Genomic DNA, 12808 nt, shown 5'->3' on the forward strand with positions numbered 1-12808 from the left:
AGTCACTGTCATCTATCAGCTACTGCTTTTGTCTGGTGCCTCTCATTTATCTGTTTTACATCTGTTAGTTTATAGAGGTTGTTCATGCCATCCATCCCAATTTAAAGTAAAGATCCCTGCTTGCTTTGCAACGTATATAGCAGTGGTTGTTCTAAGAGGGAAGGTACGCACAGGCTTCCCTGGTGGAAGTACTTGCAATGCTTGCCTTTAGGGCGTATCATGTGTATCTCACCCTACTCAATCCCAGCTTTGGGCACTGCTGCCCAGGTCTGTCAAGGGACAGCTAAGTGTCAGTCACAACACAACCCATTACTGACTTTCTAAACTAGGTCTAATTTAACTTTCTGTGGATTCGGGGTGAGGTTTAAAAGTGCGTCACAGTGAAGCGAGAAAGACTGATTCCTTCACTGCTTGTATTAGGATGCTCTGTCAGGCTTGAGTGTTACTGGTCCGTATTAAGTTGCTGCCAGGGAGACGTTAGTCACTGCTTGTGATGAGGAGCGGTGCAAGCCTGTGTAAAGGAAATGTGGTAATTTAATGCAGACTGCAGCTCCCATAAGCCAGGATATGAAAAACCTTAAGCAGGCTTCTGCAAGAATACAGATCTGGAGGGATCACTTCTATCTGGTAGACTGGTCGTCTACCCAAAATACTTCTTACTACGGTAACATTAGTGCCCCCCCAAATGTCTTCAAGCTCACGTAATTTATATTTGTCTTTCCTCTTTTGTTGTTGTGTAGTCTTCAGTATGTGAGCCCAGGCTTGTTCCTCCTCTATACAGCTTGATATATCAGTCTACGAATGCTCCAGGATCCTTCAAGGCAGAAAACATTATACAAATAACCTGTTAAGTGACTCGATGTTTATATGACTTTGTGCTTGTTTGCTGCATTTCAAGATGTATTTATGCACTCCTGTGCCTACTTTGTTCAAGGAGGTTTATGTGTTCAGCTATTTGGTTCTACCCCTCTGTGCCTTTCTAAGTGTTATGTGTAGCTCAGTTACTGCAGAAATTCAAATGTGCTTTCTTTCTACCAAAAGAAGGTAATATAACATATAAACACAATAAAATCCGCACTTGTTACATGCTAAGAAACTTTCTGCTCACACAGGCTGATATTTCTTGATTCACAAAGGTACACGACATATCAGAGCTGTTGACTGATTTGAAAAACAGAGGTCCTTGAGGTCCTTCTTGACACCTGCAGTCAATATTCCATGATTTGGCAAATCCTACAACCAGCTTTACTCAGCAAGGAAAAAAAAATTATTTCAGGTGATCAGCCAGCCAACTACAAATGTTACTCTAAATACTGGAAAGGGCACCCTTTCTCCTGTGAAATGCCCAACCTGCACTCAGCAACCCACACATATGACTCACTGCTAGGCCTTGGGCAAGTCACTTCATCTTCTTCTCTCTCAGGCTCTTCATCTTTAAAACAGGGTAATAATACTTTCAGCAGTGTTGGGAGCATTAATTAGTTAATGCCCACACAGGACTCCAGACAGATCAAGCAATAGATGAATGCAAAACAGTAGTATCATCAGTTACTGTTAGTCAGAATTTGTACTGCCACTGCTGTGTTTTGGTAGGGGAAATAGGAGCAGATTCAAAAGGTAAGAGTTATATTCAGAAAACTGGTTTTTTTGGAAAGAAATCTGCATTCTTATAATCACTCGTTCCTGCATGCAGATTTTTATAGGCTATCAATATTTAAGCTGTCAGTGAGGTTTATAATAATAGGACTTAGCTTTTTGTGGGATCTGAGGCTGTGCTAGCATTAGCCAAATCCTCATTATTCTCCTGCTCTGCAGATGGGCGAAGAATGAGGCCGAGGTGAATTGACCTTCCCAGATCATCACAGGGAATGGTGTCAGAACTGTGATTACACTTGGGACTATCTGACTCCCAATCCTGGATTTATTACTCCAGATCACAATATCTTTTAGCTTTTCATTGTTGGAGAATTCTTACAGAAACAAATGGTGGAATGAAGAAAAAAGTCTAGATTTGTGTGTCAGAGCAACAAGATGATTTGCTCTAAACTTACACTGGCAGTCAATGCTTTTGGGTTTTGTTGGGTTTTTTTTTCCATGTTAGACAGTACATATACTTGTTTGGCAACTCAGCCTCATGCAGCCAGGACTCATGACCAGAATAACACTCCGTCCAATGTGCAAATACGCTCTCTAGTACGTGCACACATCTGTTGTAGAAAATCATGTAACCTTAAATCTGTGTTTTCTCTGTCCCTGTGCTTTGTTTTATTACTTGTAGATTTGCTGGCCAGCTGGGGAGAGGTGTTATCTTTTCCTAACTACTTCATTTCATGAAAGGTTTTTCCTTCCTCTTCTTGAGAAATTCTCTTTTGCTGAAAGTAGAGACACTTATCCTACTTGTTTTGTTTAAAGAAAGTTCTGTGTTTTTTCACTCTGTTGAACAGTGAGGAATCTGGGTGGACATGGTAACTGTTCAGGGTTCTTAGCAAAATGATAAAGGTTGGGGTTCTCCTCTTGTTATAACAGATAGAGAACATCTATGTTTTGAACAATGTTTCCTCCTCTCTTTTATAATAATTAAACTGTCCAGTCTTCTAATTTGCCCAGTTTTGTCAAGTTATTTGTTGTTGGGATCAGAACACAAGCACAGAAAGAACCTAATACAGATCTGTCTCATGTGTCACCCTCCGAGTAAAGTGTCCTTTGCACTGCACAGGTTTTGCAAAGTTCCTTGGTTTTGTGGTCCTGCTAATGTAGTCTGGAGAAGAGCTCATGAATGCCGTGGAATAGGGATCAGGACTCCGAGAGTGCAGACGTGACTCAGAGCTTCCTCTGATTCATTCCCCTGAACTGGGCTGGGCCTTCCGAGCTACAGCACAGGGCCGGAGATGGAGGATTATTTGATTTTGAAGGCATTGTCTTGCCAGTAGGCTAAGATGAATAGCTGGAGACAGCAGGCAGGGTTACAAAGACACTGACCTATTGGACAAGGCTATAAAGTGGTGGAGGGGAGTGACTTGCATAGACCAGGGATGACAACAGGTCTTACAGCACTATGCTTTCCTTTCTGTAGCCCTTCTGATTTCTGGTGCCTGGTACAAAATGAGCTGTAGTCCCCAAAGTAGTGAGATAATCTGAGTGACATGTTAAGACTTGGAGCTGGCAATTATCTAATTCTCTGCCCTATTTGTTGTGACGTTTTGTCTTTTCACCTCCCTGTCAGAATATCCGCATACGTTCTGTGACAGGAGTTGGGTTCTACATGCCAGCAGGGAAGATCAGAGGCACATTGGCATCCCGATTCCTGATGGTGGATGGTGAAAAGGTGGCCACTGGATCGTACAGGTGGGTCACTCTTGCTTAAGGCAGAGCTACACTCTTTGTGTAAAGGACGATTTGTGGCTTTGCTTGTGAATCTTCTTCCCATGACATTCCCTTTCTTATGCCAGCCTCTGTAATCGGTGTGGCATCTGTAGAAATTGGGGTGGGACAACAAAGAAGGTGGCATAGAGCACAAGCTGCTCCTGAGAAAACAGAATATGTCCATGCCAGGGGACCATGACACACTGCATCAGGTGGTGGGTGGTCTGCAAGAACTCCCCACCAGCAACTGCACTGAGTTCTCTTCAGTGAGGTTTTCAGTTTGGAGACTCCTCCTGTTGATGCAATGTTGCTTTTTAAAAAGAGTAAACTGTTCTTCAGAGTTTTAGGGCCTTTTCTTCCACATCCGATCTGTATGCCTAATGAAGAACAATAATAAAAAGATATATCCTGACCCATCTTGGCAAGGACATATGGCCAAATGGCACAATGCTACATATTCCCATGTAGTGTCTTAGATATTATATTGTTAGGTGGGCTAGGTCAAGTATGCACCCAAAAATCTAATGTCAGTTCTGTTCTGTTTCCTACTCTTAGCTTCACATGGAGTTCGTCCCACATTGACAGAAACATCCTGCTAGTCTTGACAGGACAGCACGTGGAGATGTTTGACGTTGAGTTTCGTGAGCTCTATGCCATCTCAGAGGAAGTTAATTTATACAAGGAACTGGGTATTGTTAGCCCATTCCTTCATGGAATTGGAAAGCCAGGCCTTCATTCCTCCACCGTGGCTCGGAAGTTCATTAACCCCAAGTATGGTTTAGTGGCAGGGGCAACCCGTGGTGATATGATGCTCTGGGCTTCACGACACAGGCAGGATAATCAGGGGAACATGGAAAAAGAGGAAACAAGTGAGTCAAAGAAACGCTTAAATCAGTTTCTGAATGACTTAATCACATTGGAGCAAGAGTTCCCAGAAATTAATCCACCTTTGGAGAACTTCAACAAGCTGAATCGGAGCCCTCAGAAACTGTTCTCCCGGCTCCACGTGGACCTGAAAAATAAATCCAAATCCAGAGAGTCTATTCGAGATGTGAAGAAAGAAGACGCACAGGCCAATTCAAAGCAAGGAAAACGGTTTGCCAGTGGGCTTTTCAGTCGCAAGGCCAAACGGTCTCCAGGCTCAAGTATTGAAGCCAATTCTTTTGCCAGTGAAGGACATTCAGGAGAAGACCTTGGGAACATGAAACTGGAATATGAGCGGCTCAGCATTGGCCATGCCAGTGTTCGGAGCACTGGAGGCATCTCAGGTAAAACCTCTTCTACCAGCATGTTCTGCTTCTGTGTCCCTTGTTCTGAGTCTGGTTGATTGGTGCAAACATATTCAATGTAGGCACCTGTGAGTAGAGCCTGTGATTTCCTCTACAGTAAAATGAGCGGGATCAAAGAAGAGTAGAAGTTGTATCAAATGATACAGGCAATTTAAGGCAATTTAATGGCAGTCTTATTTGTAAAGTTGGTACTTCTCATGTAAATGTTTTCTCATCCTTCTCAGCAAGCAGGTAGGGGACAAAGGGAGAGAAAACTGCATGTCTCCTTGCATAAAACAGTTGCACGTGCAGTTCTTGAAGTGCACTCCCCCAATAAACAGCAGCAGTATGTTCACTATTGTAGAGGCTAGCAGGGTACAGACAGATTTCCAGTGTAACCCCTCCTTTCCTCAGTTGGGTTTAGTTGGGTGTGTTTACCGTGGCAAGTTACCGGTGGGGAAGAGAGGAAAACGTATTCATGTTGAGGTGAGGGGGCAAGGAGTGGAGGAGAGGGTGGAAATCTTTTTAATTTGCTCCTTTATCACCTTCTGAAATGGGGGAGGTCACGAAAATAGAAGCTGTGGAGAAGTACTAGATCTCAACTTTTCTCTCTTTGCTAACGCATGATTGATATTTTCACTAAGTCATTCCAATGCTTCCTCTGGTTGAAGACACAAATGATACAGATTTCTCCCCACTTATGAGTTCATAGCTAACCTCCCAACGTTTCAGATGTTTTGTCAGATTGAAGTAAATCTATGGACTATTCAGCCTGGTTGTCTTCCTCTCTCACAGTGAGCTGTGCTGGGTATCAATACATCCTGCACCAGCAGGAAAATAAACTAGTTCCATGGAGAAAATTTCTCCTCAACTTGTCTGGCCAGAAACCATTCTGTGCTCTGATGAATGCGAATTGCAGGTGTAGAGTGACTGAATTCCCTTGAGACTGCCATGATGTGAAATGGAAAGACATTCTCCTGAGACCAAAACAAAAAGCAAGATATTGGGAAGGTCAACAATAACGATTGATTAGGTTCTTAGAAGTATTTCTGGCTGAATGAAGGACAGACTCAAAAATGCCAAATGAACACAAGAGAGAGGAACTGTAAGACAGCACAGATAGTTTATTTAAAGACTATAGTAGACCCATTTATGATGTGCGTTTGGCATTTGGGGAGGCAGAAGTAAGCCCTGGTCTAAAGAGGTCCTCTCTTCAAATCACTTCATGTCCTGAGCACAGACAGTATGTGCTGCTGGGACCCATTCCTCTGAGCCAGGAAAAACAGAATCCGTGTAGACCTATAGGGAGATGGATGCGCATTTCCTCTGGAGGAATGGACCTGAGGGCTTGCACTACCCTCTAGTGACAGAAGTAGGGAATTGCGTAATCTCTGATTTGTCAGCACTTTATAGTATCAGAGATTCCCTATGTTTCTTGCTGTCAGCTGTTTTAAAGCAGACAGCCCGCCATTCCTGCAACGTCATGATGAAATTAGGCCCAGATTAAGGGACGAAAGAGATGAACGTCTCTAGCTGAGCAGTGGGGTGCTGCGCCCTTCTGGGGCATTGCAGAGTCAGGGGCAGCAGGGATGTCCCTATTCCTTTTAACCCAGCGGATCTGTGCCAGTCTGATGCTTGGTCTGGACCACTTCCACAAAGACACTACCATGCTATTATGTTCAGGGCTCATTTATTGCCACTGCTGCTTCCCGGGGGCTGCCACCTCTTTCAATAAAGGGGAAGGAAGAACGGAGAAGAGGTGCGGGGAAGGCGCAGAGGTCCAGCACACCACCCTCCCCGCTGTGCTCTTCCTGACCTGATAAGTCTTTTCCAAGGAGTCCATACAAGTATTTTTTGTTTTATGCAAATTGGGAATGCCTGTTCATGGTGGCAAAGGGGGACTCCACAACTTTTGAGGTATGGTCTAAGTAGACTTAGGTGATCTGGTGTTGTAGACAGCTGGAGGAAGATCACTGCTTGTTTGTTGCTTTTGAATTGAATCACCGTTCTTGAGAGAAAGCTTCTCGAGTCTAGTGGTCCCAAAGTGGCACGAGAACAGAGATGACAGAGGGCACATTAGAAAGATGGAGACTCAAGAGAAAGGAAAAAAAAAATGAGTTACCACAGAGGATCCTGCAGCTACTCAATCAGTAGGACACGCTTCATTAGGATTTAATAAAAATTTCTTGAACATGGGCATGGAATAGAGTTCCAGCTTCAAGATGAAAATAGGAGGCACTTTGTTCTTGGGTAACTGTAGTTTAGTGTAGACTTAGTTTTAAGAGTTTAAGTTGTTTTTGAGCAGGTCTTCTAAAAACTGATGCTGTGATACTCTGGGTGACAGAAGGGAGACAAGAAGTGGAAATGAAGGAGGGAGAAGGTGCTTGGTACGCAGTCAGGTTAGGATGCAATTATTCAGAGCTTCACAGTTTGAAATAGCTGCCCTTACCTTTTGTAAAGACTAAACAGCACACTTAAGCCCTGTGGGCCTGCCTGTGCACACATCCTCCAAAGTCGCTATTAATTCTGTAGTACCACAGAGACACATCCCACCTTGCAAATGCGTAGAGAGACCAGATCCACACCCTGAGCAGCTCGCAGAGTAATTGAAAGACATTATTCAAGCAGGCTAAAGGTCAGGTTCAGTCTTTTTGTAAGAGCAAATGGTGATGAAGGGAATCCGAACTGGGAAGGAAAGGGATGAAAGTGCATTCTAGGACAGAGTCTGAAAACCTGACTGGGTATTTACATGCTAGGAAATGATACCTACAAGTCAGAGTCGGGAGTTTGGAAAATACAAGGACTACATATAGTAATGTCCCAAACGAAATGTCCAAATTAACATCCTGAGACGTTGTCCTAGCACACGGCATGGAGATTTTGCTTTGTCTTTCAAGGTTTTCTTAAAACCACATCATCAAATTGACCCAACTCTTGAATTTCACTGTTGCCCGCTTAGGAACACAACAGCAGCAGCTCTGAACCTGACCAGAATCTTGTTAATTTTAAGCTGCTGCTGGGCAGACTGTGATCAGCAAAGACACTGCCGTCTGTGTGCAGTTTCTGGGAAATGCTGCAAGGGTTTGAAAGCTGTGTGCCTTTGGAAGGCGCTGGCTTTTTGTTTTGTTTCCCTCCCTGCAAGAAGCAAAGTGGACTCATTCAGGAGGGTCTGCTGTCCTGAGTTTTTCCATCCTTTGCTCCTCATAAGCGTTGGTTGCAGGACACATATACTTAACAGCAGGATTTAGTGTTTCACTTTTGGGTGCTTCTTGCAACAAAAAAGGGGCTTTAGGCGGGGCGCTGCAATAATGTAGAAGTAGCTGCTTGGTTATCACCAGTGTTTTTCAGCTGAAGTGGGATCATGGACAGGTGGTAACTGGAATTTTCAGCCTCTGTTCTAAAGAGAAAGAGGGGAATGGTATTGGGTACACGCAAGGAGGGTGTTTGCTCTAACTGTAGTGGGATCTGTAGGAAAAGGTCAGAAGACAAGAGGAGAAAGTGAGAAGAATAAAAGAGTTGGGAGTGGAGATTAAGCAGAGGAGCACAGACACTTCTGAAAGTAAACATGAGGGTCTTGAATGTAATACAGGGAGGGAGGGGAACGGGTAGTGAGGAGATAGGAGTAATGATAAACCTAGTAGTAACATACAGAATGGGTCGGGGGGGGGCGGGCAGGAGGTACAATGAAATGCCATGGGGAGATGTGGGGAGGAGGCAGTAGCACACAAAAGTGAGGGGAGGTAGCATTGCAGCCTCCCACATGGATATCAAGAAGTTGCAGTACGGAGGAAGGGGGAGAGGAGGGAGGGGGAGAGGACGGAGTTTTTCTCTTCCCCATCACCTACAGGTGAAGAAAATATTGATCAAATACCCACAAGCGCCAGCGGATCTGTGCCAGTCTGATGCTTGGTCTGGACCACTTCCACAAAGACACTACCATGCTATTATGTTCAGGGCTCATTTATTGCCACTGCTGCTTCCCGGGGGCTGCCACCTCTTTCCATAAAGGGGAAGGAAGAACGGAGAAGAGGTGCGGGGAAGGCGCAGAGGTCCAGCACACCACCCTCCCCGCTGTGCTCTTCCTGACCTGATAAGTCTTTTCCAAGGAGTCCATACAAGTATTTTTTGTTTTATGCAAATTGGGAATGCCTGTTCATGGTGGCAAAGGGGGACTCCACAACTTTTGAGGTATGGTCTAAGTAGACTTAGGTGATCTGGTGTTGTAGACAGCTGGAGGAAGATCACTGCTTGTTTGTTGCTTTTGAATTGAATCACCGTTCTTGAGAGAAAGCTTCTCGAGTCTAGTGGTCCCAAAGTGGCACGAGAACAGAGATGACAGAGGGCACATTAGAAAGATGGAGACTCAAGAGAAAGGAAAAAAAAAATGAGTTACCACAGAGGATCCTGCAGCTACTCAATCAGTAGGACACGCTTCATTAGGATTTAATAAAAATTTCTTGAACATGGGCATGGAATAGAGTTCCAGCTTCAAGATGAAAATAGGAGGCACTTTGTTCTTGGGTAACTGTAGGACTGACTTAGTTTTAAGAGTTTAAGTTGTTTTTGAGCAGGTCTTCTAAAAACTGATGCTGTGATACTCTGGGTGACAGAAGGGAGACAAGAAGTGGAAATGAAGGAGGGAGAAGGTGCTTGGTACGCAGTCAGGTTAGGATGCAATTATTCAGAGCTTCACAGTTTGAAATAGCTGCCCTTACCTTTTGTAAAGACTAAACAGCACACTTAAGCCCTGTGGGCCTGCCTGTGCACACATCCTCCAAAGTCGCTATTAATTCTGTAGTACCACAGAGACACATCCCACCTTGCAAATGCGTAGAGAGACCAGATCCACACCCTGAGCAGCTCGCAGAGTAATTGAAAGACATTATTCAAGCAGGCTAAAGGTCAGGTTCAGTCTTTTTGTAAGAGCAAATGGTGATGAAGGGAATCCGAACTGGGAAGGAAAGGGATGAAAGTGCATTCTAGGACAGAGTCTGAAAACCTGACTGGGTATTTACATGCTAGGAAATGATACCTACAAGTCAGAGTCGGGAGTTTGGAAAATACAAGGACTACATATAGTAATGTCCCAAACGAAATGTCCAAATTAACATCCTGAGACGTTGTCCTAGCACACGGCATGGAGATTTTGCTTTGTCTTTCAAGGTTTTCTTAAAACCACATCATCAAATTGACCCAACTCTTGAATTTCACTGTTGCCCGCTTAGGAACACAACAGCAGCAGCTCTGAACCTGACCAGAATCTTGTTAATTTTAAGCTGCTGCTGGGCAGACTGTGATCAGCAAAGACACTGCCGTCTGTGTGCAGTTTCTGGGAAATGCTGCAAGGGTTTGAAAGCTGTGTGCCTTTGGAAGGCGCTGGCTTTTTGTTTTGTTTCCCTCCCTGCAAGAAGCAAAGTGGACTCATTCAGGAGGGTCTGCTGTCCTGAGTTTTTCCATCCTTTGCTCCTCATAAGCGTTGGTTGCAGGACACATATACTTAACAGCAGGATTTAGTGTTTCACTTTTGGGTGCTTCTTGCAACAAAAAAGGGGCTTTAGGCGGGGCGCTGCAATAATGTAGAAGTAGCTGCTTGGTTATCACCAGTGTTTTTCAGCTGAAGTGGGATCATGGACAGGTGGTAACTGGAATTTTCAGCCTCTGTTCTAAAGAGAAAGAGGGGAATGGTATTGGGTACACGCAAGGAGGGTGTTTGCTCTAACTGTAGTGGGATCTGTAGGAAAAGGTCAGAAGACAAGAGGAGAAAGTGAGAAGAATAAAAGAGTTGGGAGTGGAGATTAAGCAGAGGAGCACAGACACTTCTGAAAGTAAACATGAGGGTCTTGAATGTAATACAGGGAGGGAGGGGAACGGGTAGTGAGGAGATAGGAGTAATGATAAACCTAGTAGTAACATACAGAATGGGTCGGGGGGGGGCGGGCAGGAGGTACAATGAAATGCCATGGGGAGATGTGGGGAGGAGGCAGTAGCACACAAAAGTGAGGGGAGGTAGCAGTGCAGCCTCCCACATGGATATCAAGAAGTTGCAGTACGGAGGAAGGGGGAGAGGAGGGAGGGGGAGAGGACGGAGTTTTTCTCTTCCCCATCACCTACAGGTGAAGAAAATATTGATCAAATACCCACAAGCGAGAGAGTAACATGAAAAATTATTCATGTGAAGCCCAGTTCAGAGGCAGCGCTTGCGTTGAAAGCTCCCTCATCTCAGCAAGGGTGAGACTTCTCAGTAGCATGCCACCATGACCTGTGGCAGTTTTCCCTCCCTGTTCCCACTCTGTACTGGCCACTGGCTCCAACTCCTTGGGAGGTGCACATTTACCTTCCTTCTGTAGAAATACACGAGTGGGGTCTGCACTGCTTCAGAGTGACTACAAGCCACGTGGCAGCCCCTCTCCGTACATACTGCCCTGGGCTGTATGTCACGTAAGCTTTGCTGAACTCAAGAGCACAGCAGAGCTCCCCTACTTGCAAAAGCCTATGCAAACACACTTTAGTACAGTGCTTGAAAAAAATATGCTGAGGCATTCAGACCAACATCTGGCTGTAATGAAGGAGAGCAGATAGCAATGCAAGCATTGAAAAGTACAGATACTGGGAGCAGAAGGAATCCATAGAGTGATCAATGAAAATAAAACCTAAGATGATACAAAATCGGGGCAGCATACTATGCTACTTAAGCAAGAGACCCTGAAGCTTTGGGATTTCTTTTGCAAAGGAAATAGTGGAAATACTGGCACTTGAGATGTTTAAAACTGGATGTGAAAAAACCTCTCCTGAGAATATGTGTAGAGATCAGATGGATGAGATGACCTGACTTTTTTTTTTTTTTCCTCATCCCTCACTCTTTGGAAAACCTCCCACCCGAGTCACATCCAGACTGTTTTTCTGTGCCAACTGGGACCTGAGAACACACTGAAGCTGGCCTGGGTACAGGCCAAAGCCTGGAAATACTTCTCCAGTGTTTTTTTCCACAGCATACTCTGAATTTGCTCTTCTTTTCTTGTCTCTTCATTTCACGGTAGCAGGAAATAAAATCATGAGGAAGTGCAGAGTAATGTAGGTCTAACACAAGGTGTGTAGTAAATAACAAGAGAGGATTGAAGTGCGAGTTCAAACTCTATCCAGGTCTTATTTACTTAATGTTAACATTACTTTTAACTTCTTTTCATTCCAGGTAACCTGGGTCCAAACTCCACTACAAGTGATAAAAACAAACAATCTACCTGTGTGTTATCTTGACTGGGAAGGATTGTCTGGAGAACTGAAGACTGAACAAGCTGAAACAGTTAACCTCTTGATTGATTTTGAACCTACAGCCACGTCCTCACACAGTGGTCTGTCAAGCCACTGTGCAGTCCTGGATGCATCTGGCACCCCCAGTTAAATCATATTTACTGGGTGAAGTGTAGACTTTGGATGGTCAGTCCCTTAAATGAGGGTTAGTCATGAATGTATTAGTCCATACGTCTGTGTGCACGCATATTTTATATATAAAACCAACTGTGATGACTGGTCTCAGAGCTCGCTCTGTGTCCAGATAAATGCAGGAGATTTTTCTGACTTACTTGTGCTGCTACTTCAGTCTGTCTAGCTACAGACTCAGAATCACTGTGTTGCATTGTTTACTGCACTGCAGAAATGTATTGGTCTGACTGGCTGGAAGGCTAAATCCAATCAAAGTGGCAAATTCTGGGTGAAATAAGGATGTTTACAGACAGCGTAGCAATCCTTTGTCCACCAGGAGTCTTCCTTTAGATTCCCGTTGTCACTTACCCACACAGAAATGAGTGGTCGGGGAGAAGGGTTTAGCTAGCAGAGGCCAACAGTTCGGTATCTTAACTGTTTCACATCATAGATACAGCAGTCGAACAAAGTGATTTCACAAGAATGTAGTAAAGAGAAAAAAAAAAAAAGGAATATAGTGGGGTGTTTAAACTGCAATCGAGACTGGGTCAAGAGAAATGGCTTATAAGGGGGACTGGGCAGGATCTGGGAGCAATAATGCAGCCTTCAGTGGCTGATACAAAATCCTGTTTGTTGCTAATTCAGCAATACTTCACCATTTGTGGAAACGGAATGATTAAGGAGCACATCTTTGAGGCTTGAAAGAGGAAGCAGAGGAGACATACAAGCTTTTCAAATGTTCCTTTTTTTGTTGTTTT

General features: G+C 44.3%; 1 protein-coding gene across 1 annotated transcript in view; it reads left to right on the top strand.

The window, feature by feature from the left end:
* FAM83F (family with sequence similarity 83 member F) overlaps positions 1 to 11885 on the top strand; it is a gene marked incomplete at its 5' end in the record, with an annotated part of 22266 nt that extends 10381 nt beyond the window's left edge. The window contains 3 exons of the mRNA XM_009647761.1: positions 3224 to 3345; positions 3919 to 4631; positions 11821 to 11885. Coding sequence (XP_009646056.1) covers positions 3224 to 3345; positions 3919 to 4631; positions 11821 to 11885 — 900 coding nt within the window. The remainder of the gene's footprint in view (positions 1 to 3223; positions 3346 to 3918; positions 4632 to 11820) is intronic.
* Positions 11886 to 12808: the final 923 nt, after the last annotated feature.

The sequence above is a fragment of the Egretta garzetta genome, unplaced genomic scaffold (genome assembly GCF_000687185.1).
Source record: "Egretta garzetta isolate BGI_Z169 unplaced genomic scaffold, ASM68718v1 scaffold51, whole genome shotgun sequence".
In the NCBI taxonomy this organism is placed as follows: Eukaryota; Metazoa; Chordata; class Aves; order Pelecaniformes; family Ardeidae; genus Egretta; species Egretta garzetta.